The sequence below is a fragment of the Trichosurus vulpecula genome, chromosome 8 (assembly GCF_011100635.1).
Source record: "Trichosurus vulpecula isolate mTriVul1 chromosome 8, mTriVul1.pri, whole genome shotgun sequence".
In the NCBI taxonomy this organism is placed as follows: domain Eukaryota; kingdom Metazoa; phylum Chordata; class Mammalia; order Diprotodontia; family Phalangeridae; genus Trichosurus; species Trichosurus vulpecula.
In genome coordinates this window covers 232020733-232046092 of record NC_050580.1, presented here as the reverse complement: position 1 = coordinate 232046092, position 25360 = coordinate 232020733, and the positions used below count along the sequence as shown (strand labels likewise).

The following is a 25360-nucleotide window of genomic DNA, read 5'->3' as shown; positions in this document are numbered from 1 at the left end:
CCTTCTCAAGGCGGGGAGGGAAGAAGGGAGAGAATTTGGAACTCAAAGTTCTAAAAACAAATGTCAACTGTTTTTACATGCAACTTGGAAATAAGATATACAGGCAATGGGGTACAGAAATCTATCTTGCCCTACAAAAAAAGGGGAAAGGGTATGGGGGAGTAGGGTGACAGAAGGGAGGGCAGACTGGGGAAAGGGGCAATCAGAATACATGCCATCTTGGCGGGGGGGGGGGGGGAGAGATGGGGAGAAAATTTGTAACTCAAAATCTTGTGGAAATGAATATTGAAAACTAAAAATAAATTAATCTAAAAAAAGTTATATACTTTCCATATTTTCCTAGTGGCAAGAAGAAAGGTTAATTTTGTCTTATCCAAATAATAGTGTTTAGTCACTAGAGGGAAAATGGTAAGTCAAAAATCTAAAATGACCTAAGAAAGCTTCAAAGAAATTTATGGATAGTACATAGATAGGAAAATTGGGGGATCTGCTTGTAATCTTTGAAGAAAATTTCATGCTTTCCCACAAAACATCCCTTAGTGCTCCTGTCAGAGGAAAACAGGTTGGATGTGTCAAAGTTGTAACCAGGTATGTTCGTGCTTTCATACCTGAAATAAGCTCCTTCTTTTCCCTTGCCTCTTTCTCAGTCTTAGGTGTTAGCTAAACAGGTTTACACCAGGGTATCAGTAAGCTTCACAAACTATACTACTATTATAAAGAAAAGAGGGAGCAAGGCATCATGGATAGAGAGCCAACCTTGGAGCAAGGAAAACCTGAATTCCAGTCCTTCTTCCAGCACCATACTGGCTCTGTGAGCCTGGGCAAGTACCTTCACCTCTCCAGGCCCTGAAGCCTGAGAACATGCTGACCTGCATTAGTAGAGGCAGTTTCCTCATCAGGGAGTTCCCTACACCAGTAGTATCAAACTCAAACAGAGACAGGGGCCACAACACCATATGTAAGGATACCTGAGGGATGCAGATTAACTTAGAAAACCACATTTTAACATTGCTGTGTTTTACTGTATTTTATTTATTTCTCTGTTAAATGCACTTTAATCTGGTTTGGGCCACACTCAGGAGCACTGTGGGTTGCATAGGTAGCACCTCTGTCCAATACCAATGAAATCATGGGTCCCATCCTTATCACCCACTGTAAGCAAAGATATGCCGTGACTGGGACAGAATCCCAACATTTATAAGCATTTATAAGTGACTATTGTGTATACGGCTCTGTCCTATGGGCTGGAGGTCCCAAGAATGTTGAAAGTCTCACAATTTGTAGTTTGGAGGGAAAATAGATGTTTTGTATCACATCAAGCTATTCCCTATCACCCACCACACCTCCATTCACACTGGTAACCTTTCAAAATGAAGGATTTGATTTAACCATCCCAAACCCTGATGAAGGGAAGTTCAATTAAACCTGTAAAATCCTAGCTCCTATTCCAATGCCTTCAGATTCCTGGTTTCTTTCTTTTCTTGGACCTGTTATGAATCTATTTTTAGTCTAAGCAAAAAGTAACTATTTGGGTTTCTTTTTTATTTTTCCATTTTCTGGCTAAATTGTTGAGTATGAAAGAAAAACAGAACAGAGAAAATGTTTCCAAGAAAAGGGCCAGTCCTCCATTTCACTGAGTCCTCTTCCAAGATGGCCTCATTTCTTGCTTTCCAAAAGGCGACATCCCCCAATGATCTTTAATTGCAACTATCACCCTTACCTTAGAAAATGAGGTAGTACAGAAAGGTGAAGAAAGGTATTCAACAAGAAAGGATATATTGTAGCTGTGCCAGAAATGAAAAAAACAGCCCCAAACCTATCCTCCACCACCTGCCAGCAATAGTCAATTTCAGTCACACCCACTAAATATGAATGTGAAGTTCACTCCCCACCTAGAAATACAAAAACCTTCATCAGGATTCATTTGCCAGCAGCTGACTAGGACAGTGCAGAGCTTGCCTCTGCCTCCTCCCCTCCCCCACCCCTCGAGGGTTCTGTGACCCAGTCGCCAATTCTACCTGACATAGTCGCCACTCTTCTTGTTCACGCTGTAGTTGGTCAGGTGCATGAACTGGTTCCGTATGTTCTTAGCTCCTTGATCATATCTCACAGTTGCAAACCTAAAAGCAGGATCCAAAGTGAAATGCCAGAAAACTTTGCCCCCTCGGATTAGAGGGAATATATAGGTGAGAATTAAGGAACCAAATAACACAAAGTGGCAAAAAGGCAGTATCAAATTGGTGTCTGGGCTCAGAAAAAGAGCAAGGTGGGAGAACAGGGCCCATTAATGGACCGTGGGTGCTAGTATCGAATGCCCTGTTATTAGCACTTTATAAAGTGAACAATGAAGAGCCGAGGCTGAGATATGAGTCTTGGAATGGAGGCTCATAGAAATAATGGGGTGAGCACAAGCAAGGGGAATCACACTGTTTATATAGGAAGGGGAGAGTGACGGCAACAATGAAGGAGATGGATGGCATGGTAATCTCAGGACCTGAAAGGAAGATAGTGAGTGAGGACCAAAACACAGAATCCATTCACAAAATATATAGACATGCATATGTGTGTGTTTGTGTGTGTGTGTGTGTGTGTGTGTATAACTACATATATATATATAAATATATATACATGTATACACACACACACACACTTTTATATATAAACACATGTATATATACAAACATACTTTTATATATAAAGTTTACATATATGTATACACATATATACAAATGTATTTTATATGTACTCTTATATATACATATATGTATAGATATGTGCTTATAGAAATAATGGAGCAAGTAAGCACAAAGCAAGGAGAATTACACTATTTATGTAGGAAGACTGACAGCAATATGTAGGCATATATTTATACCTATGTGTTGGAAATGATAGACTGGACTAAAATCAAAAGAATGGAGGAGCACAAAGGAGGTGTACCTATGGAGTTATTCGGAATGAGGTAAGACAGTATATAGGTCAAGATTTCCAATGAGATTCAATATGAACAAAATATCACTTAGCTGGATTACTTAATTACAAATTTCTGCTCACACACCTTTGGAACTATATCATCACCCTTCACTATAGTGCTTTTCTGAAACACTGTATCCAATTCTGTGAAAATAGATGGGAGGGTCAGGAAATTTACAAATTAACTTTCATACTACTGTACCTAAGGATGTCATTTTAAATTTTCTTCTCTTTTTCTTCTCAACCACTCACTACCTTCACAAAAGCAATACCAGAAATGTATAGAGCAGAGAGAACAAGGAAAGAAACTGATATCAAGCAGGAAAGGTTAGGGGCCCAGAGTTTAAGAACTTTATTATCTTGTTAATAAACAACCTATATTCAAAGAATACTCTGTATTCCAAAAGGACCACAGACATTCAGAAACTTCTAGTTATATTATTACTTCCAGTCATTTTACTTTGTACTAAGTAAACTTTGTCTATACATCTTAAGATTCCTTCAACATGGGGAGGATGCAGACTTCGTAACAACCTGGAAAAACCTACACGACATAATGCTGAGTGAGCGGAGCAGAGCCAGGAGAACGTTGTGCACAGCCACAGATATATGGATTCCGTGAGGACCAACCGTGACATACTGCGCTCTTCTCAGCAACCTAAGGGGCAAGGACAACTCCAGGGGACTCACGATGGAGAATGCTATCTTCACCCAGAGAAAGAAATGTGAAGTTTGAATACAGATCGAGGTGCACTACATGCTTGCCTTTTTTGCTTCTCTTTTGTTTTTGTTTTTGGGTTGGTTTTTTTTGGTTCTGTTTCTTCTTTCTCATGATTCAGTCCATTGGTCAAAATTCTTCTCCACAACTTGACTAGTGCATAAATTAATTCAATGCGAAGTTATACATGACAGTTATATGAGATTCCATGCCATCTTGGGGAGGGAGGGGAGAAAATCTGGAACTCAAAACTATGTAGAACCGTGTGTGGTAAACTAAAAATAAATAAACAAATTGGAAAAAAAAAAGATTCCTTCAACAGACACTTTCCCATTCTAGGGTAGTCACTGAATAAAGTTCTTGTTAAATGCAAGGAGGCCCACCTTGGCCACACAAAGGCTGCAGAGACGTTACCTCACAATAACACACCAGATGCCACCCTCTCCCCCAGAACAATAATGGGTTAAAAAAAGATAAAACATTTTAGAAAATTAAGCCCCTCAACTCAAGTGAACTGTACCAGTATATCTGCCTTGGTCAACAAATCTAGATTGGTGAATTGTAAGCTCAACTGGGGTCAGCAGTGTGATGCGATACTCAACAAAGCTAAAGACATCTCGGACTAAACTAAGAGGCATGGAGACCGGGAATAAGGAAGGGACAGTTCCACAGTACTCTGCCCCAGGGAAAGCACATCTTGAGTACAATGTTCAGTTCTGGGTACCATATCTTAAAATGGGAAATAGGAAGCTAGGGAACATCCAGGGCATAGCAACCAGGACAGGAAAGGCCTCAAATTCATGCCATGTAATGACCTCAATAAGACTTAAGGGAAACACTGTGATTGTTGTTGAGTTGTTTCAGTCACATCGGACTCTTTGTGCTGCTTGGCAAAGAAACCGGAGTGCTTTGCTATTTCCTTCTCTAGCTCATTTTACAGATGAGGAAACTGAAGCAAATAGGGTTAAGTGACTTGCCCAGGGTCACATAGTAAATAAGTATCTGAGGTGGGATTTGAACTCTGGATGATGAGTCTTCCTGACTCCATGCCCAATACCATATCCAACGCTCCACATAGCTGCCCAGGTATTGGGATCATATTTAAAGGGCTATATGACACATAAGAGGAATTAGACTTGTTCAGCTTAGCCCCTGGAAGCAAGATAATGAGTCATGGGTAGAAGGGACACTGAGGCAAATTTAGTTTTGATGGAAAGAAGACCCTCCTAACAAGGAGAGTTACTCCAAAGTGGAATGGTCTAATTCTGGAATCAGTGTCCCACTTAATGGAAGCCTTTTGACAAAAGATAGATGGCCTCTTTTCAGGGGCTTTGTAGACAGGATTTGGGTTGGGCTAGATGATAACTGAGGTCCAGGCCCCACTGAAGCTCTGGTATCCAATGCATCTCTCCAGAGCTCCAATATTCCTCTTTGTACAAAGTCCGACATCTACAAAGAAATAGATTCCCTCGTCTTTATAACTCATCCGTTGACTGAAAATGTATACTCCTGATGCATTTCAAAATAAAACATCATTCAAGGCACAAAAAGCTCTTTGCTGGGGATGCAAAGTAGGAAGAAGATAAGAAGAATGAGTCAAGGAAGAAAAATAACGAAATCTAAATTTAGCTGAATGGCAAAGAAGAACACAGGAGAGGCTACATGGAAGTCAAGGAAAAAGAATAAGCATTTATATAGCACCTACTATGTGCCAGGCACTGTGCTAAGCACTCTTAAAAAATAGTCTCTCATCTGAGAGATAAGAAGACAAGAATTAGTGAAAAGCTTTTGTGTGGTCGAAGGGAAGAGTATATTACAACTTTCACGTCACCAATAGAACCAAATGACTTTATGATCAAATTAAATTCAGCAGGTTCTTTTCAGTTCACTTGCCTCTCATTTTTGTCCCTTTCCTTTAAACTAAGCATTCACATCACATCAGATTCCATAGTACTTAAGTCTAAATACTTCAAGATTTTTATTTGATACTTTGATGGATCTATTATAGTTAAGTCTAAATACTTCAGGACAGCTAAATGGTGCAGTGGAAAGAATGCCAGGCCTAGAGTCAGGAAGATTCATCTTTCTGAGTTCAAATCTGGCCTCAGCCACTTACTAGCTGTTTGACCCTGGGCAAGTCACTTAAATCTGTGTGCCTCAGTTCTTCATCCGTAAAATGAACTGGAGAAGGAAACGGCAAACTTCCCTATCTTTGCCAAGAAAACTCTAAATGGGATCACAAAGAGCAGGACATGACCGAAAGGACAAGACAACAATAACAAACTAAATACTTCAAAACAAGTTCTTTATTAGCACACCCAAAAACACTACAATTCTACTAAGCACCTCAAGACTTAAGTTTACAATTACTTGTTGAAAAGTAAATTGAAATTTAGATGATAAATTGAATCCTCAAGCTATATCATAAGGTGATCAAGGACAAAAAAAAAATAAAAAACAGGAGAGGGCTTGCAATTTGCCTTAAAGGGAATCTTAGTACTATATTTTACACATTGAAAAATTCTGTGGAATATATTTATTCTCTGACAAAAACTTCTTATGCCAAAGGGTTCTGCCTCCATTTTAGTTACGTATCAAAGACCTTTGTTTCCAAATTCACTTTGAGAATCATGCTAGGGTTGTTAATTTATTACATTAATATTTTGAGAGTGAGAGCAAGACAGAGAAAGTGTGTACTTAGCTCATTATAAAGATGTGGAAATGGTCTAAAACAAGGATTATGACATAAACAATAGAATCAGTGAACATTCAGTACTGCCTTTAAGTAATGCTAGATTGTTTACTTCATGTCTTTATCCCTTTATAAATATGGAACTAAAGAGAAGGAAGGTAATTGGATCATTAAGACCCAATTCAGTCACTACAAGGTAGCTAAGCAATGCAGCATTTTATGTGGAGTCAGGAAGACCTGAATTCAAATCTCACCTTAGACACTAGCTGTGTGACCCTGGACAAATCGCTTAACTTTAGTCTGCCCTCAGTTTCCTTATCTGTAAAATAGGTATAATAATAGCACCTATCTGCCAGGGTTGTTGTGAGAAGAAAAAGGAGGGGAATATTTGTAAAGCACTTTGCAAACTTTAAAGCACTATGTAAGGGCTCCAGTACTACTCTGAAGGCATGGGCGAAATGGCGAGGATAGACATAGACCATACTTTTGATGATCTGGAAAGCATTCAACAAACATACATTCATTAAATCCCTATATGAGACTGGATACTATACTGCAGACACAGAGATGAAAACAACAGTCTCTGCCTTCTTCCCTTCAAGGAGTTCACAATCTAAAAGACAATCTTCTACGAATGACACAGAGGAAGAGGATCAATGGGGTGACCATGACAACACATGGCATCAGCGGCTGTAGTGATTCCAAGCCAAGGCCTTGGGAGGTGAGGAGACAGCGAATCAAACTGCCTTGCCAGGAGCCACTGGGTTTCTTCTTGGCCTGACCCAGACAAACCCTATTGGAAGGGAACAAGAGGCCCAAGGACTCTCTGATCTTCTGTTAACCAGCTGCAGCAGGGAGCCTGCCAAAGTGCTACAGTGAGTAGGGAGCGCCCTACAGAGCCGTCTGGGGAAGGGATTACCAGGCTGATCCCCTGCCTCCAGAGCCAGGAATGGTTCAAGGTCCACAAACACCAAGGCCCTGCCAGTGAGGGGGGACAACAAGCATTGGGGAACTTCCCCCCTTGTTGTTATTGTCTCTTCCCTTTCTCCGGCTGGGGTATTAGACTCTGGACAGCATGCAGCCTGTGAGGTAATCTGAATTCTTTGGCAACTATCAAGCACCTGAATTCTTTTAAAACCACAGGAATCCAACAGAGAAAAGGTAAATATCCTTGCGGAGCCAGTGCTAATTAGCAAGGAGGGCTACTGAAGAAGGGCTTATTGCAGGGAGGGACCACAGTTACTTTCAGGTCCTTTTTGAATGAATAATATTGCAAAGACAGGAAGAAAGTAGTCCCCATGTTGAGACATCACTCAGTGCCCACCATGAAACCCCCAGCATTACTGGAACACTTATGGGTCCCTGGAACTGTTAGTGCAGCAGATCCTTGGGTCTCTGATGGCACATGTGGATTTCAGTTCAATTCTGCTTAATTTTAATTTATTTTTCCTGCTTCACTGAAAATATGGGTGTTAGCTTCATCTTCTGAAAGGACCTTGTCAAATCATTTAGACCTAATACTAGACCCACCTAAAGCTATAAAATCTAGTACAAAGTCTTTTTGGATTCCACCTCTCTGTCTGAGAAGAAAAAGAATCCCGCACCATCTTAGCAGAGAAGCCTCTCTGCACTTCCCCCTCCCTCCAATGTCACAGACCATCAGTGCCCCCTGCTGACAACATGACATACGAATCTAAAAAGAGAGTGAAGGGACCACTGGCACACAACTAGGCAATCATGCACAGATTCTTGAAGCCAAAATGTGCTTTTAGAGGTCTTATAGTTCAGCCTCTGTATTTAAAGATTGCAGGATTTGCAGCTAGAAGGTTCTCTCACTCATCACTTAGTCCAACACACCGATTGTATAAGGGTAGAACCTAAGACTCAGGAAGAGAAGTGACTTGCCCAAGGTCACACAGATAAGAAGTCACTAAAATTTGAACCTACCTCCTCGGGGTCAAAACGCAATACAACATATGGCCCCTCTAACTGAGCAGGAATTTGAGGGCCAAAAAAATAACAACATAAGAAAATGAATTTTATTTTATTTCCTCAATATTTTACATACATATGAAAAAGAGAACTTTGCCAAGCTTTCTTTAAACTAGTTTCATCTTCCACTGCTTCTCTTTTATGAGATGATGCTGCCCACGTAATCATCCATCATTTGTTTTCATAAGATTTTACAAATGATTGGCAGCCATCTCTTCCTATTTGGCAAGGAAGTCAGATATTTGTTCACTAAGGCTTTCTGGGCTCTTTGTTTTAGCAATTAATTCATAGCTGTTACGCTTCACGGTGAAGTTATTACAGCAGTATTCATGTCGTTTGCGTTGTACATTTAGCATTTTTGATGTTCAATTGCTGCTTAAATAATTCAGGGTTAAATTGTTTTGATTATGTGGCATACATTTTTCTTATTATTCTTTTTTTTTAAATCTAATTCTGACTTTGCAAGATAGCTGACTCAGGCATAGTAGTTTGTGGACACATTTTGCTGATTGCATTGAGCCAGGTACAGCCCTTTGTAGTGTAAACAACAGAATAGATGAGATCTTTAATCATTTCATAGAGTGTGGCTGGTCAATCTATAGCAGATCAAATGGATAATGAACTTCTGTTGCCTTTCTCCTTGCTAAGTACCCTGCACAACAGATCCCAATCCATCCTGTCTCCTCCAGGAGACAGCCCTTTCTTTTATCCTTGTTCACTTATCTTTAATCTATCCCTATCTATAGGCTACTCCTGTATTACCTACAAACAGGTCTTCCTGCCCTCAAAAAAATGTCCTCCTAGATCCTTCCCATCCCCATCTTCTATTGTCCCATATCTCTTCTGTCTATTGATGCTAAACTCCTTGAGAAGGCCACCTGCAATAGGAGTCTCCACTTCCTCTCTCTTCTTAACTCTCTACAGTCTGGTTTCTGACCTTATCATTCAACCCAAACTGCTCTCTCCAAAATTACTAATGATCTCTTAAATATAGAATCCAATGACCTTTTCTCAGTCCTCATCCTCCTTGACCTCTTTGCTACTTTTGACCACGGTGATCTTCTCCCTGACACTCTCTTCTCTCTAGGCTTTTGGGACATCATTCTTCCTAGTTCACTTCCTACCTATCCTACTACTCCTTCTTTGTCCTCTTCATCCAGACCTCACTCTCTAACTATGGGTGTCCCACAGGGTTTTGTCCTGAGTCCTCTTCTCTTCCTCTATACTGTTTCACTTGGTGATCTCGTCAGTTCCTGTGGATTTAATTATCATCTCTGTGCTAATGATTCTCAAATTTATCCAGCCCTAACCTCTTTGCTGAGCTGCAGTTTCACATCTCCAACTGCCCAGTAGATTTCTTGAACTGGATGTTGTACAAACGCCCTAAACTCAACATTTCCAAAACTGAGCTCATTATTTTCACCCTAATACCTCCCCTCTTCCTAACTTACCTAGTACTGTTGAGAGGACCACTATCCTCACAGTCACACAGGCTCACAACTCACTCTTGAGCTCACACCCTCCCTTTTCAGAATCTGTTGCCAAAGCCTGGCAATTTTACTTTCATAGCATCTCTTGCATGTGCCCCCTTCTCTACTCTGACACTGCCACCACCCTGGGGCAGGCCCTCATCACCTCACACCCGTACTATTACAGTAGCCTGCTGGTGGGTCTGCCTGCCTCAGGTTTCTCTCTACTCCAAACCATCCTCCATTCTGCCACCAATGTGATTTTCCTGAAGTGCAGGTGTGACCATGTCACCTCCTACCCCTCTATTCCATAAATTCCAGTGGTTCCCTATCACCTCAAGGATGAAATATGAAATCTTACATAACCTAGCCCCCTCTCCACCTTTCCTATTTTCTTATATCTTATTTCCCACCACGCAGTATTAGACTGTGACAGTGCGCTCCTGTCTGTTCCGTGAAGACGCATCATCTCCAGGCATTTTCTCTGGCTGTCCCCAGTGCCTAGAATGCTCTCCCTCCTCAACTCTGCCTCCTGGCTTCCCTGGCTTCCTTCCGGTCTCACTTTCTATAGGAAGACTTTCCTGATCTCCCTTAATTCTAGGGTCTTCCTTCTGGATTGTTTCCAATTCGTTCTTTACATAGATTATTTGTACCTAGTTGCTTACATGTTGTTTCCCCCATTTGATTATGAGCTCCTTGAGAGCAGAGACTGTCCTTTGCTTTTCTTTTTATTCTCAGCATTTAGCCCAGTTCCTAGCACACAGTAGGCACTTAATAAACGTTCACCGGCTGACAGATTTCAATATGCATTTGGATAGACATCATGTAGAGCTTGTCCAACAGAATAACTAGATAGGTATCTACAGACAGATAAACATCTATAGACAGACAGATAGATAGATAGATAGATCTGGAACAACAGTATCGATGGACAAAAAGCTGGGCCCCAAGTTCAAAAGAAGGAAGACGGTGGGTTGACGGCTTCTGGGAAATTACAAAGCTCTTTTGTTGATCTTAAGCTTCCCATGAAAGCATGGATATATCTCTTTAATATTAATATTTTACCAGTATTGCCATATGGTATTGTAAGGCAGGACATCATTGCCTCTGAAGAATCAAAAATGAGTATCACACATAGGGCAATGACCAGACACATGGTATGTGTGAATAGGCCACAAAATGTAGCCAAGGAGGAACTTCAAAGACCAGGAGTAAAAGACATCAAGGAAGTATATGAAAGGAAGAGGAGACAGGCCAGTAAGAGCAGGGGACGATAGGTGTACAGATGCTCTACCGGTATCCTTGTGATGCTGAAAGAAAGGAAGGGAGATTTAGATGGACACCCTTATGACAGACTTCTAGGAGAGCAGACACAAGAGTCACATAAGATGGACAGGTGTGAATGAGTTATGAACTGTATCAAAATGGGTGAGATCACAGATCCAGTTAAATACAAAAAAACAGAAATGGTAAGACAGAAAGTTTTCCAAATCTCTAAGGTCATTTAACCCAAAATGAAGAAAATTTAAAATGCTGAACTTAAAACTAGTTATTCAGGTTCTGTTATCAAGTTAAAAATTCAAACTTTAAAATAAGACATTTATTCCAAAAACCAGAACTGAATCTACGACCTCTCCCAGAATATTAAAATACAGGTATGTGGGCTATAGGTTTCTTCCATTGCCTACTTTTCTTTTGTAGTCAAAGGACAGAAACAATGTAAGGAGAGAGGCTTCAGCATATCTATTTTTCCTTCTAAAGAAGGGAATATACTTCTAGCTATTTCTCTCATCTTCCCACTTTTGCCTCTTTGGGAAAAGGAGAGAGGGGTGTCTTTCTGTGATTGCCCTTTACCCTTCCAGAAAATGAAGTTGAGGTTTTATTTGGATAGCAAGAAAAAGCATCTCGGCGAAAAAAAAATATTTTTTGATCCAGAAGAGCTATAGACTGGGAATGAAAGCCATCCCATAGATTATGAAAGAAAAAAAATCAACAAGTAAATGTAAAGGATCACAAGAAACTGCATAGGTTAAGAAACATTACAAGAGATGCGGAGAGAAAGCTTACGTGTACCTATTATCGGAGAAGTTCTTAACCTGGCATCTATACATAGATTTCAACAGAACTTGGATGGGGAAAAAATTACATCTTTATTTTCACTAACCTTTTGCTTCTTTTGTAATTCTATGATATTCTATGTTCAGGTACATGGTACAACAGAGAGAGTGCTGGGCCTGGAATAAGGAAGACCTGAGTTCAAATCCAGCCTCAGACACTTGCTAGCTATGTGACTCTGGGTAGAGTAAAAATTGAGGATAAGTTACTTAACTTCTATTACAATTTCCTCAACTGTAAGATGGGGATAATGATAACTTCTACAATCAGGGTTCTTGTGGAGATCAAATGAGATAATATTTGTAAAGTGCTTAGACCACTGCCTGGCACATGACAGGTGTTTAATAAATGCTCATTCCCTTCTCCTTATTTTAGAATTTAAAAACATTATTCTGAGGAAGGGTTCATCACACACAAAAAGGGTTAAACACTCTTGTTGTATAGTATCTCTACAGTCTCTTTGAAAAACAATATATAACTTTACTATACAATCCCCAACCAAGCCCAATCTCAGGCAGAAACTAATGGTGTTAGCAGACAGCGATATCATAGATACACATGGAACAACAAATTTGCATTACATATTGGAGGTTCTAAAACTATAAAATTGCAAATTATCAGTAGCTGACAATATCTGTGCAGAAGAAAGGCTTACTATGGTAAAGAAATAAAGAAATACAGTGGAGGTTATATTCCAACAGATGAAGAAACTCAGAATAAGAATTTTATAAACAAAACATAAAAATACATTTATAACTTCATTCCAATACAATTGGTTTCCTTTGTAATTCTCTGTATGTTTACATTTAAAAACATTTCTCTGAGAATTTCACTCACTTGCCAAAGGTGTCCATGACACAAAAATGCTTAAGGACTCTTGGTCTTCACTTGAGAGGCCCAGCCAAGCCTTCTCTATTCAACAGTCATGGTTTTTGTTCTCCATTTCTCTTAGTATTTAAGTAATGAGAGGCCAAAAACTAAAGAGCTCAAGCAACCTCCAGTGTGCCCACGGCTCAAATCCCCAAAATTTATCAACAAACGTATAGTATTATAAATACTGCTAGTGCCACCTAGAGGTTAGAGGAAGATTAGTATCTTTCTGGGATTTAAAATGAGTCTTGGTAAAGGGCCATAATATGTAACACTGAGAAGACTCTTAGAGATCATTTGGACTAATCCCCTCATTTTACAGATGCGAAAAATGAGGACTGTAGAAATTAAAGTCACCTGGGTATAAATAGCAGAACTTGGGGTTATGTCTCTAATCACATCTATCAAAGGTCATATTTATTTCTTAAGTGATGAATTAATTAAAACTTTTCAAATTAATAAAAAGTATTAATAATACATATGCAGGGCTGCCAGTAAATAGTTCTATATTTACAAGTAGCTATAATTAAACAGGTAATTCCTAAGCTTAGTCTAGTTAATTTGTTTTCTAAAATACAAAAATTTAAAAATGTGCAATGATTTTGCCAGTCACAGCTGCTCATGGATGACAGACCAGCTGTTATAACAAATGACATTTCTATATGGCTTAAAGATTCGCTAACATTTTATATACATTACCTCATTTGATCTTCACCATAATAAACCTGGGATGGATACAATAAGTCTTATTATCACCATTTTCAAGCATGAGAAATCTTAGGATCAAAGTGGTCCCAGAGCCAATAGTATAAGGAGCAGGATTTGAAGAATAACCTAATCAGTAAGCATCTGGACCCCAGTATTTTTGGCCCACTACACCACGCAACCTCCTAATTCAAACCCAGATATCTCCCAACTCCAAGTTTCAGTTCTTTTCTACTACACTATATAGTCCTGTCCCATGACATAAAAACTAATGGTTAAAAAGGAAAATTAGGCAAGCCAGCTGACAAAAAAGGTTAAGGTTGGAGGGGAAAAGAACAAAAAGGAGTCATATATTCATTTCAAATACCTTAAACAATTTCACAAAAAGAGTATTATCTATAGAATTCTGTGGGTCACTAAATTAACAAAAATGAAAACAAACTAATTTACATATTTAGTGCTATACCACTCAAACTAACAAAGATGTTAGATTATAGGCTAGACAAAATAATGAAATTCATTTGAAGAAACAAAAGGTAGAATCTCAAGGTAAATGAGGAGGGAAGGCAGGAATGAAGAAAAGAGGGAGGGAGGGAGAGAAGGAAGCAAGGAAGGAAGGAAGGAAGGAAGGAAAGAAGGGGCAAAGGGAGGAAGGAAGGACAGACAGCCCTTCCAGGCCTCAAAAGTACCATTAAATACCTGTTAAAAAACAGAAAAACAGATCGGTGAAAGAGACTAGATAATTATCAATCAAAAACAAACTCAATAATCCAGCATTCAGTAAGCCCAACAACACAAACTACTTGGAGAATAACTCTCTACTTAACAAGAATTGCAGAGAAAATGGCAAAAAAAACCGTTAGCAAAAAATAGGTTTAGATTAACACCTCACACCATATATCACAATACTCTCATGAGAGCAGAGCCAAGAGGAAGGGTAGAACCAAGATGTTAGAGTGGCAGGAAGAAGTGCAATGAGATCCTCCACACCACAAACTCCTTCTAACAGACTCAGAAGATGCACCAGACAGACTCCTGGTGGGGAAATGCACATTGAGCCCTTAGTCCATCCAAGAGTGGCATAGTGAGACAGACAGAGAGGTCTGTCAACAGTGAGGACATGGTTGGGCAAGGAGCACACAGCACAAGGAGCATACCAGCACCCAAAGAGAGGCTGTGCATCAGGGCAATAGGACATTGAACTGCCAGCTTTGTCACCCACTACAAAGCCCCAGGTTGCAGATCCAGGGACAGACTGAGAAGGGGACCTGAATATGGAGTGCCCTGGCCAGGAGGCCATAAACACCAAGAAAGGAAACAATTCAGAAACCAGCAGCAGCAGCAGTAGCAATGTGACTCAGACTCCAAATGCGGAATGGATTCTCACATCCAATGTCTAGCCCAGACAGCAAAAGAATGATCAGGGCAGAAAACCTGGGCCAAAGGGTAACCTACAATTCTGCTGTTCTGAGCCAACACAGCTTCCCAGGTGACGGATTCCAAAAGAGTCCGGCAAATAAGTCTACTCAGACCCAAACCCAGGTCAGGAACTGGCAGAGCTCAAACGACTAGGGCAGCAATCATTTTTTTGTCTTGGATCTGATTGTTTTGGGAGCACTGAAACCCTGTAGGCCCCCAACCTGTCCCCAATATTGTGGAACAACATAACACTCGTTACCCCAATAAAGCAGCAAGAAGACCGGCCCAAGATGCAATATGAAAATGAACTGTGTACACAGTAACAGCAATATTTTAAGACGATCAGCTGTGAATGACTTAGCTATTCTCAGGAATACAACGATCCAAGACAATTCTGAAGAAGACAATTCTGAAGGACTTATGATCAAAAATGCTATCCATCCCCAGAGAAAGAACTGATGGTGTCTGAATGCACATTGAAGCAGACTTTTTTTTACTTTATTTTTTTGAGCTTTTTTGTTGTTTATGTTTTCTTTCACAGCACGACTATTAGGGATATGTTTTGCATGGCTATACATGTATAACCTGTATTGAACTGCTGGCCTTCTCAAAGGGGGTGGGAAGGTATGGGGAGGGAGGACAGGAGAGAATTTGGAACTCAAAGTTTTAAAAACGAATGTTAATATTGTTTTTACATGTAATTGGGGAAAAATAAAATACTAAATAAAAGCTTAAAAAAAATAAGAAGATAAGCTCAGACATTCCCACCAGAAATGTCACAGAGCCTAGCCCTAACAAAGTTTGAAGTCAGGAAGTAGGCTGGAAGAATGAGCAACCAAGAAAAAAAGGTCACCATTAAAAAGCTATGATGGTGGCAGAGAGGCTCAAGATACCAACACAGAACAGGATAGCTCCAAAACATCTACAAGCACTGTCTTAGAAAAAAACACAAGGGTCACAAACTCAATTAAAATTAAACTCCATTCCTATATGAAGCAAGAGTTGTTTTGTTTTTTAAGTTTAAAAATGTTTTTAATAAATGAAATGAGAGTGCTTGAGGATAAAACTGGAAAAGAAATGAGAGCTATGGAAGAAAGAATTGGAAAGGGAATTAACTAATAGCTTGGCACAAGAGTTACAAAAACTTGCCCAAGCAACACATCGCCCAAAAATTTGGACGGACCAAATAGATGCCAAGGATATCATGAGGCAAAAAGAAATATTAAACAAAGCCACATAAAAATAGAAGATAATATAAGGTATCTCACAGCAAAAGCAACTCACCTGGAAAACTGATCAAGGAGAAAAAATTTAAGAATCATTAGACTTATAGAAACAATAGTCTAAAAAGAGCCCACACATCAATTTTCTTTTTTTTTTCACAGTTCAGCTCAATTTATTGACAAAGTACAAATTTGCTAATAAACAGGGTCGCAGCCGTCTTAGAAAAGTTAAGACCCCAAGTGAGAGGATCAGCTCTTTTATACACAAAAGAAAAGAGCATTCAGAATATAAGGCAGCATCATAGATAAAACAGTATTATTGGTTACAAAGTGTGCAGCATCACAGGCATGAGGAACAATATGACTGGCTGGAAACTGAGAACCTTTGATCCTGTAGCTAAGAAATGTTCATTGTTGGAATCTACCTGCAAGGACAGTTTAGTGATAGTGGACCAGACTACTCTGGATGACAGACCAGACTCCCTGATATCTACTTGCAATCTTTAAGGATGAGATTTCTTTGAGGCAAGAATAGAATAGTGATTACCAGGAGAACTGAATTTTTAAACTTCGCTCAGAAACAATAAGTGACTTACAGAAAAGCTGAATCTCCAAACTTAACTCCAAGACAAATGAAACATGACTTAAGCAGTTACAAAAATGGCAGTGATACAGAATGAAATCAATAACAAAATAGAATCAATTTGACTTTACCAATTTTCAAGTCCTAAGAAAGAATGATAATTATCTTCAAGTATTTGAAGGGCTATCATGTAAAATGAAGATTAGTCTTGATCCGCTTTGGTCCAGTGGTATAACTATGAGCAATGGCAGCAACCATAAGTTGCAGAGAGGCAGATTTAAAAGCCAATGCAACAAAAATTAGGAGGGAAGCAGAAAATTGGGAGAAAATCTCCACAACCAGCATCTCCAATAAAGGCCTCATTTCCAAAATATACAGGGAACTGAGCCAAATATATAGGAATACAAGCCATTCCCCAATTGAGAAATGGTCAAAGGATATGAACAGGCAGTCCTCAGAGGAAGAAATTAAAGCTATCTATAGGCATGTGAAAAAATGCTCTAAATCACCACTGATTAGAGAAATGCAAATCAAAACAACTCCTAGATACCACATCTCTCCTGTCAGACCGGCCAAAACAACAAAACAGGAAAACGATAAATGCTGGAGAGGATGTGGGAAAACTGGAACATTGCTACATTGCTGGTGGAGTTGTGAGACAATCCAGCCATTTTGGAGAGCAATTTGGAACTACGCCCAAAGGGCCACAAAAATGCCCATACCCTTCGACCCAGCAACACCACCTCTAGGGTTGTATCCCAAAGAAACCACACAAGCGGGAAAAGGACCCACATGCACAAAAATATCCATAGCGGCTCCCTTTGTGGCAGCCAAGAACCGGAAATCAAAGAGATGCCCATCAACTGGGGAACAGCTGAACAAGCTGTGGTACACGAAGGCAATGGAACACCACTGTGCCACAAGAAATGGGGACGACACGGACCCCACAATAACCTGGAAAAACCCACACGACATAACGCTGAGTGAGCGGAGCACAGCCAGGAGAACACTATACACATCTACAGATACATGGACTCCATGAGGACCAACCCCAACAGACTTCGCTCCTCTCAGCAACACAGGGTACAAAGACAACTCCAAAGGACTCACGATGGAGAACACTATCCACATCCAGAGAAAGAACCATGAAGTTTAAATGCAGATTGAGGCACACCTCATGCTCGCCCTTTTTTCCTCTCTTTTGTTTCCGTTTTTGGGTTTTTCTTTTTTTTGGTTCTGTTTCTTCTTTCTCATTATTCATTGCATTGGTCATAATTCTTCTCCACAACTTGACTAGTGTATAAATTAATCCAATGCGAAGTTATATGAGATTCCATGCCGTCTTGGGGAGGGAGGGGGGAGGGAGGGGAGGAAATCTGGAACTCAAAAGTATGTAGAACCGTGTGTTGTAAATTCTTGTCTTTTCTTAAGGTCCTCTTTGGCTGCTCCGAAGCGTTTGGTCAACCTGGCTATTTTAGCCTGCAATTCAGTAAGAACAGTTTTACGCCTCTTATTATATTCAATCTTTTCCACACGCATTTTCGGGTCTGCCAAGGTCTTATCAAACACGGCACACTGCAGAGCATTCAATTTTTCTTCTAATAGCCGCTGTACAACCTTTTGGAGCTTCTGGTTAACGTCTCCTCTTGCTGTAATGTTTACTTGGAGTTCTACTTCATACTCTTCTCCCAAATATCGACGACGTTTAGATTGTACATTATCCATCCAAACAAGAGAGTAGTGAGAGTTTGCCGAAAGAAGCTTTCTTGGTACTCTCTGATGAAGAGGAAGCTTCTGGTGAAAAAGATGTTAAAGCTGTCTTGCCAAATGAATCAAGTTCTCCAGAAAAAGAGACAAAAGAAAAGGATTCAAAATTGGAAGAAGAAAAGGAAGCTCATAAAGAAGAAAAAAGGCCTGAAAAAAATGAATTGTAGCCACACATCAATTTTCAAAAAATTTTAAAAGAAAACTGACAGATCTCTTAGAATCAGAGGGCAAAATGGAAAATGAGAGAATACACCAATCACCTCCTGAAAGAAACTCCAAAATGAGAACTTCCACAAAACATTACAAAAATCCAGAGCTTTCAGGTCAAGAAAAAAATACTACAACCAGCCAGAAAGAAAGAATTCAAATAGTGAGGAGCCATAGTCAAAAATCACACACAATTTAGCAGCTACCACTTTAAGGGAGCAAAAACTTGGAATACTGTATTCCAGAAGGCAAAGAATATGGACTTACAACCAACAATAACTTACCCAGCAAAACTGAGTGTAATGCTACAGGGGATAAAATGGATCTTTAATTAAATAAAGGACTTCCAAGCACTGCTGATGAAAGGACCAGAGCTACATAGAAACTTTGAAGTACAAACACAGGAGTGAAGTGAAACATAAAAAAGTAAACATGAATGAACAATGATAAGGGACTAAACAAGAGTAAACTGCTTACATTCAAATATGGGGAAATGATACATGTATCCCTTCTGATCCCTACCATCATTGAGGTTCATAAAGGGAGTCCAAAGAAACAAGGTCTGGGAGTGGTTCTGTTATGTCTTGATGATCTGAAGAAAACAATGGAAAGAGAGGGGAAGAGGAATGTACTGGGGAGAAGGGTGGAGGGAAAGGAATATTGGGGAAATTATCTCACATAATCAAAGTGCACAAATAAATATCTATATAAACAAAGAGGAGGTACAGCTAAGACTAGAGCCTCATCTCATCTGAACTAGTTAAAAGAAGGGAGAATACATGTGGGTGTGCACACACACGCAGTTCAGAAATACATTTCACTCAATAGTGAAATAGGAAGGAAAGAGGACGACACGGGACGGGGTATCCATTTAGTACTAAACAAAATAAATTCTAGGGCTTTACAAAAATATCAATAGCTATTTTTTAAGTGCAAAGAATGGGAATTTGAAGGGGTGCCTATAAATTGGGGAATGAATAAACAAGTTATGATATATAAATATGAAGGTATACTATTGTGCTGGACCTTTATCAGTATAATAGCTAATTAGGATTCCAGAGAACTCATGTTGAAACACATTGCCCATCAAACATGCCAATGAAAAATTTTGTTTTGTTTGACTGTACATGTTTGTAACAAGGTTTTTTTCTTGTTTTCCCATTTGGGGGTAGGAAAGCAGGAAGTGGGAGGGAGAGAAGGCTCATCTTTGTCTGAAAATAAAATGAAATTTAATTTTTAAAAATATTATCCTAGATATTCAATGATACAAAGTGTCACATTATTTCTAAAAAATTAGAAGAAAATGTATGGGAGTATGTTTACAACCATTGCTACAGAAAGAATTCTTAACCAAAGGTTGGAAGAGATCTCAAAATATGAAACATAATTTCAATTATGTAAAATTGAAAAACTTTCATGTTAAAAAAAAATGAAGCTATGATAAAAATGGAAACTGACATTTCAGAAAGAACTGTTATCAGATATCTTTGATAAGGATCTCCAACCTAAGATATATAAGGAATTAGTACAAATATATAAGACCAAGAACTATTCCCAATGGATAAAAGGTCAAAGGATATGAACAAGCAATTAAATGGCAAATGAACTTTGAGTTGAAAAGACTGAAATTTCAATCCTCCTTCAAGATTCTGTGTAGCCCTGGGTAAATCATTTAACCTCTTTCAGCCTCAGTTTCATCATATATAAAATGACGAGGGTGGAGTCAAAAACCTCTAAGGCCCCTTTCAATTCTAAATGTATGATCCTATCTCAATGTTGTGAGGCCCTGTATACTCCAAATGCCACTTTCAAAAGATAAAGTGAAAACTATTAACCACCATATAAAAGAGACTGTTCCAAATCACTAATAATAAATAAGAGAAATGCAAATTAAAATAATTCTGAGGTTTTATCTCACACAGAGAAAACAGACAAATAAGACAAAACACAGGAATAGTCAGTGTTGGAGGGGGTGTGAAAAGATAAGCCTATCAACACACAGCTGGTGGAGCTGTAAAATTGCAAAAGAAAGCACCCTACCAGAATCCTTCTATGTTAATACATAAAACTAGAGAAGGATAACAAAGAAGGAAAACTATAGACCAATATCATTAATGAATATTGATTCAAAATTTTTAAGTAAAATTCTGTCAAACAGACTACATGGATTTATTCAAGAAATCATTCATTATGACCAAGTTGGATCTTTAGAAGGGATGCAAGGATGGTTCATTATTAGGAAAATTATCAACATAAAAAACAAAAACATATAAAACCAATCAATAGAAGCAGGAAAAAACTTTAATAAAGTATAACATTCATTTATGCTTTTAAAAAAACCCTACAAAGTACAGGCATAGAAGGACACTTTTTAGTCTCAAAAAGTATCTCTCTAAAACCAAAAGCAAACATCATATGCAATATTCACTAGAACCTTTTCCAATAAATATGGGAGTAAAGCAAGTATGCCCATTCTTCCTACTATTATTTGATATATTTTTCAAATTGCTAGCAACAGCAATAACACAAGAGGGAGAAATTAAGGGCATAAAGATAGTTAAAGAAGAGATAAAACTATCTCTATTTGCAAATTATACAATGGTATATTTAGAAAATCCCAGGGAATCAGCAAAGATTGAGACAATTAACAGCTTCAGCAAAGTTACAGTCTATAAAAACAATTCTTCAAAAATCAACAGCATTTTTATATAATAACAACAACAAAATTAAGAAGCAACAAAAAGGGGAATTCCATTTCAAGTAACTACAAAATGTATAAAATATCTGTGAATTAATCTACAAAAGCACACAAAAGACTTGTATAGATTCAATTAAAAAGTACTTCTTAAAGAAATAAAGAACAACTTAAATAGCTGGAGGAAAAGTCAGTTCTCGGGGCTGGGTCATGCCAATACAATAAAAATGACAACATTACCAAAGTTAATCTACAGTGCTAATGCTATGCCAATCAAGTTACCAAACAAATACATTACAGAATTTGATAAAATAATAACAAAATTCATTTTTAAAGCAAAAATATCTAGCATATATCAAGGAAAACAAAGAGTAGTTGGGGATGAAGGGGGAATCTCAAGCTATATTATAAAGCGGAAAACATCAAAATGATCTGGTAGTGGTTAAAAATAAAAAGATCAGTGGAACAAAATTAAGAGAAAGAAATATTAGAAACAATGCTAATTAGCACATTTAACAGTCAGGGTCTAGTTTGTAGTCGAACATTCCACTCTACGTAGACACCATGCCTTGATTCATTAGTTCGTTCATTACAGTCAACATTTGAAACTACTGAATGACCTTGGGTCACTGCTGAGAAATGTGTCTGCACATTTGTGTATATGTATATGAAGTGTAATGAAGCCGATTTCTATGATGTGAAACAACTGGGGTTCAATCAGTCTTAATGAGCTGACTAACATAATAAAAAGGAACAGCATAGAGCTAACCAACCACTGCATAGAATACAATAGTATAGAGAATCACTCAGGAAATTTCTTACCTAGCCAATCCCTCTTCATAGAGATAAATGACAAGAGGATCATAGGACGTCACAAGCACATAGAGACGTACATCAAATTTGAAATCTAGAAGAAATATTGACTTTTCAGTGAAAAATAATTCCTATTACATACTGTAAAATATTAAATGAAACATGTAGAGCATGGAAAAGACAATACTCCATCCCCATCCCTTGTGAATAAACTAGATTTGGTTATAATCTAATATGACATTAGTGAGGATTTCTTCTTTAGAAGACCATGAGAATTTTCAAATCACCAAGACCTGACTTTAAGAACAGTATAGTAATATCTAGCCCAATAGAGACAGACATAATCACAACTTACCGTCTATGAGCAGGGGATTGTTGATATAACGAGAGACCAGGATGTTCTCTTCCAGGGAAATTTGGTTTGGCTATAGAGTAGACAGAAAGAATTGAGAGGACAGAAGTCCTGAAGCATCCTAACACATAATATGAAGCAATGCTTCTGACCTTTCGAGAAAGACAATTAAAAAATTTTAAATACTGCTCCAGTCTTTTTTTTAACCCACCCATGTCTTTTCCATGAGCTCTGTCACTACCCAATAACAATCAAAACCACATAAATTTACTCTACAGAGTAGCTTTCACATCCTATATATCCCAAAGAGGCAGGTAGATGGTGTAGTGGCTGGAGTACTGGGCCTGGAGTCAGGAACACTTGAGTTCACATACAGCCTCCAACACTCAGTAGCTATCTGATTCTGGCTGGGCAAGTCACTTAGTCTCTGTTTGCTTTAGTTTCACCAACTGTGAGACAGGAATAACAACAGCACCTACCTCGAGGAGCTGTTGTGTGGATCAAGTGAGATAATATGAGTAAAGAGTAATTTTTAGCACAGTGCTTGGCACATATTAGATGCTTCCCCCTTCTCCAAAGAGCTTTGTAAACTTATTTCAATATTTCAAAGATCTGTGATTTCATCAGTACAAATAATGCCAAAAACCAACATAGACCATGACTCCTCCCTCTACAGCTCAATAGATGGCTTTAACCAAAAAATTCACTATTTATATGACTATACAAACTTACATACGGCATTAAATTAGAGCTGAATGAAAAAGAAAATAAAAATGGCTGGTAAGTAAAAACTTGCTTTCTTCCAATTTTAGGTGAGAAGTAAATTTTAAAATGTTACCTTTTTTAAATGATTGGCTTCTCCAAAGACTTTAAAGAACTGTTCATAGTCCTTTAAATAGTAAATACTTATGCCTCTGAAAAGGGGTAGCTTTTCTTTCTGGAACAGAAAGAGCATGGGACAACCTGGTGTCAAATATTAACTCTGACATTAGTGGTGTGAGCAGATGCCAATCATTTAACTGGCTAAGCCTCAATTTCCTCATCTGTAAAATGAGTAGTTGGGAAAAAAGCACTTTGTAAGCCTAAAGGCACTATATAAATGTGTTATCATATCATTATTTATTTACTGAACATTATCTATTGAGCACATGTATTAGGTGCCGTGGGAGAATACAAAAGAGTGGAAAAAGAAACCAACCACAATTCCTATCCTAGAGGAATTTACAATCTAGTTAAAGGGTTAAATGCACAGGTGAAATGATGCAAGAAGAATACAAGGCAGCACATTCGTAAGGACAAAACAAGAATACAAAATGAGTCCAAATACACAGAAGAGATACTGAGTGGAAGAGTGACCAAAGTGATGGGGTAAGTCTGGGAAAGATTCCTGAGTAAGAAACAACTGAATCAAACTTAAGAAGGCATCAAGTACCTAGTAAAGAGAAGAACATGGATATCAAACACAGGAGAAAGGCACTTGCAAAGGTAAACAGATGGGAAAATTGAGTTATTTAAAGGAACTAGAGACCAGGATAGCTTGGTGAGTGCAGAGATCAAACTGAGGATTCATGAGCGATCTACATTTAGAGAAGTATAGGAAGCCCAGATGATTGAGAGATCTGAATGCTATGGGCCAGTTTAGATGTAATAATATGGTTTAAAAAAAGGTAGAAAGGCATAGCCAGTCAGTCAATAAGCACTTATTAAGTGCCTACTATGTGCCAGGTACTGTGCTAAGTGCTAGGGATATAAAAGGGGCAAAAGACAGTCCCTGCCCTCGAGGAGCTCACAAACCAGTGCAGTAGGCAACATGCAAACAAATACATACAGAGAAAGCTATATACAGGATAAACAGGAAATAATTTTTTTTATTTATTTAATATATTTAGTTTTCAGCATTGATTTTCACAAGAGTTTGAATTACAAATTTTCTCCCCATTTCTACCCTCTCCCCCACTCCAAGATGGCGTATATTCTGGTTGCCCTGTTCCCCAGTCAGCCCTCCCTTCTGTCACCCCACTCCCCTCCCATCCCCTTTTCCCTTCTTTTCTTGTAGGGCAAGATAGATTTCTACGCCCCACTGCCTGTGTATCTTATTTTCTAGTTGCATGCAAAAACTTTTTTTTTTGTTTTTGAACATCTGTTTTTAAAACTTTGAGTTCCAAATTCTCTCCCCTCTTCCCTTCCCACCCACCCTCCCTAAGAAGTCAAGCAATTCAATATAGGCCACATGTGTATCATTATGTATAACCCTTCCACAAGACTCATGTTGTGAAAGACTAACCATATTTTGCTCCTTCCTAACCTATACCCCTTTATTGAATTTTCTCCCTTGACCCTGTCCCCTTTCCAAAGTGTTTGTTTTTGATTACCTCCACCCCCATCTGCCCTCCCTTCTATCATCCCCCCCTTTTTTTATCTTCTTCCTTCTTCTTTCCTGTGGGGTAAGATACCCAAATGAGTATATATGGTATTCCCTCCTCAGGTCAAATCTGATGAGAGCAAGATTCACTCATTCCCCCCTCACCTGCCTTCTCTTCCTACAGAACTGCTTTTTCTTGCCACTTTTATGCGAGATAATTTACCCCATTCTATGTCTCCCTATCTCCCTCTCTTAATATATTCCTCTCTCATCCCTTAATTTGATTTCATTTCTTTTAGATATCTTCATCTTCAACTCACCCTGTGCCCGCTCTCTCTCTCTCTCACACTCACATATACATACATATACAAAAACATATATGTATATACAAATATATATATATGCATA

The 25360-nt window shown here is 38.6% G+C and overlaps 1 protein-coding gene across 3 annotated transcripts in view; it reads right to left on the bottom strand.

Moving 5' to 3' along the window:
• Nucleotides 1-25360, bottom strand: part of TTLL5 (tubulin tyrosine ligase like 5) — a 400968-nt gene that overhangs the window by 323916 nt on the left and 51692 nt on the right. For all 3 annotated transcript variants that reach the window (XM_036734448.1, XM_036734449.1, XM_036734450.1), the window contains exons 8-10: nt 22594-22663; nt 22248-22332; nt 2019-2120 (exon numbers count right to left, since the gene is read on the bottom strand). In XM_036734448.1, coding sequence (XP_036590343.1) covers nt 2019-2120; nt 22248-22332; nt 22594-22663 — 257 coding nt within the window. The remainder of the gene's footprint in view (nt 1-2018; nt 2121-22247; nt 22333-22593; nt 22664-25360) is intronic.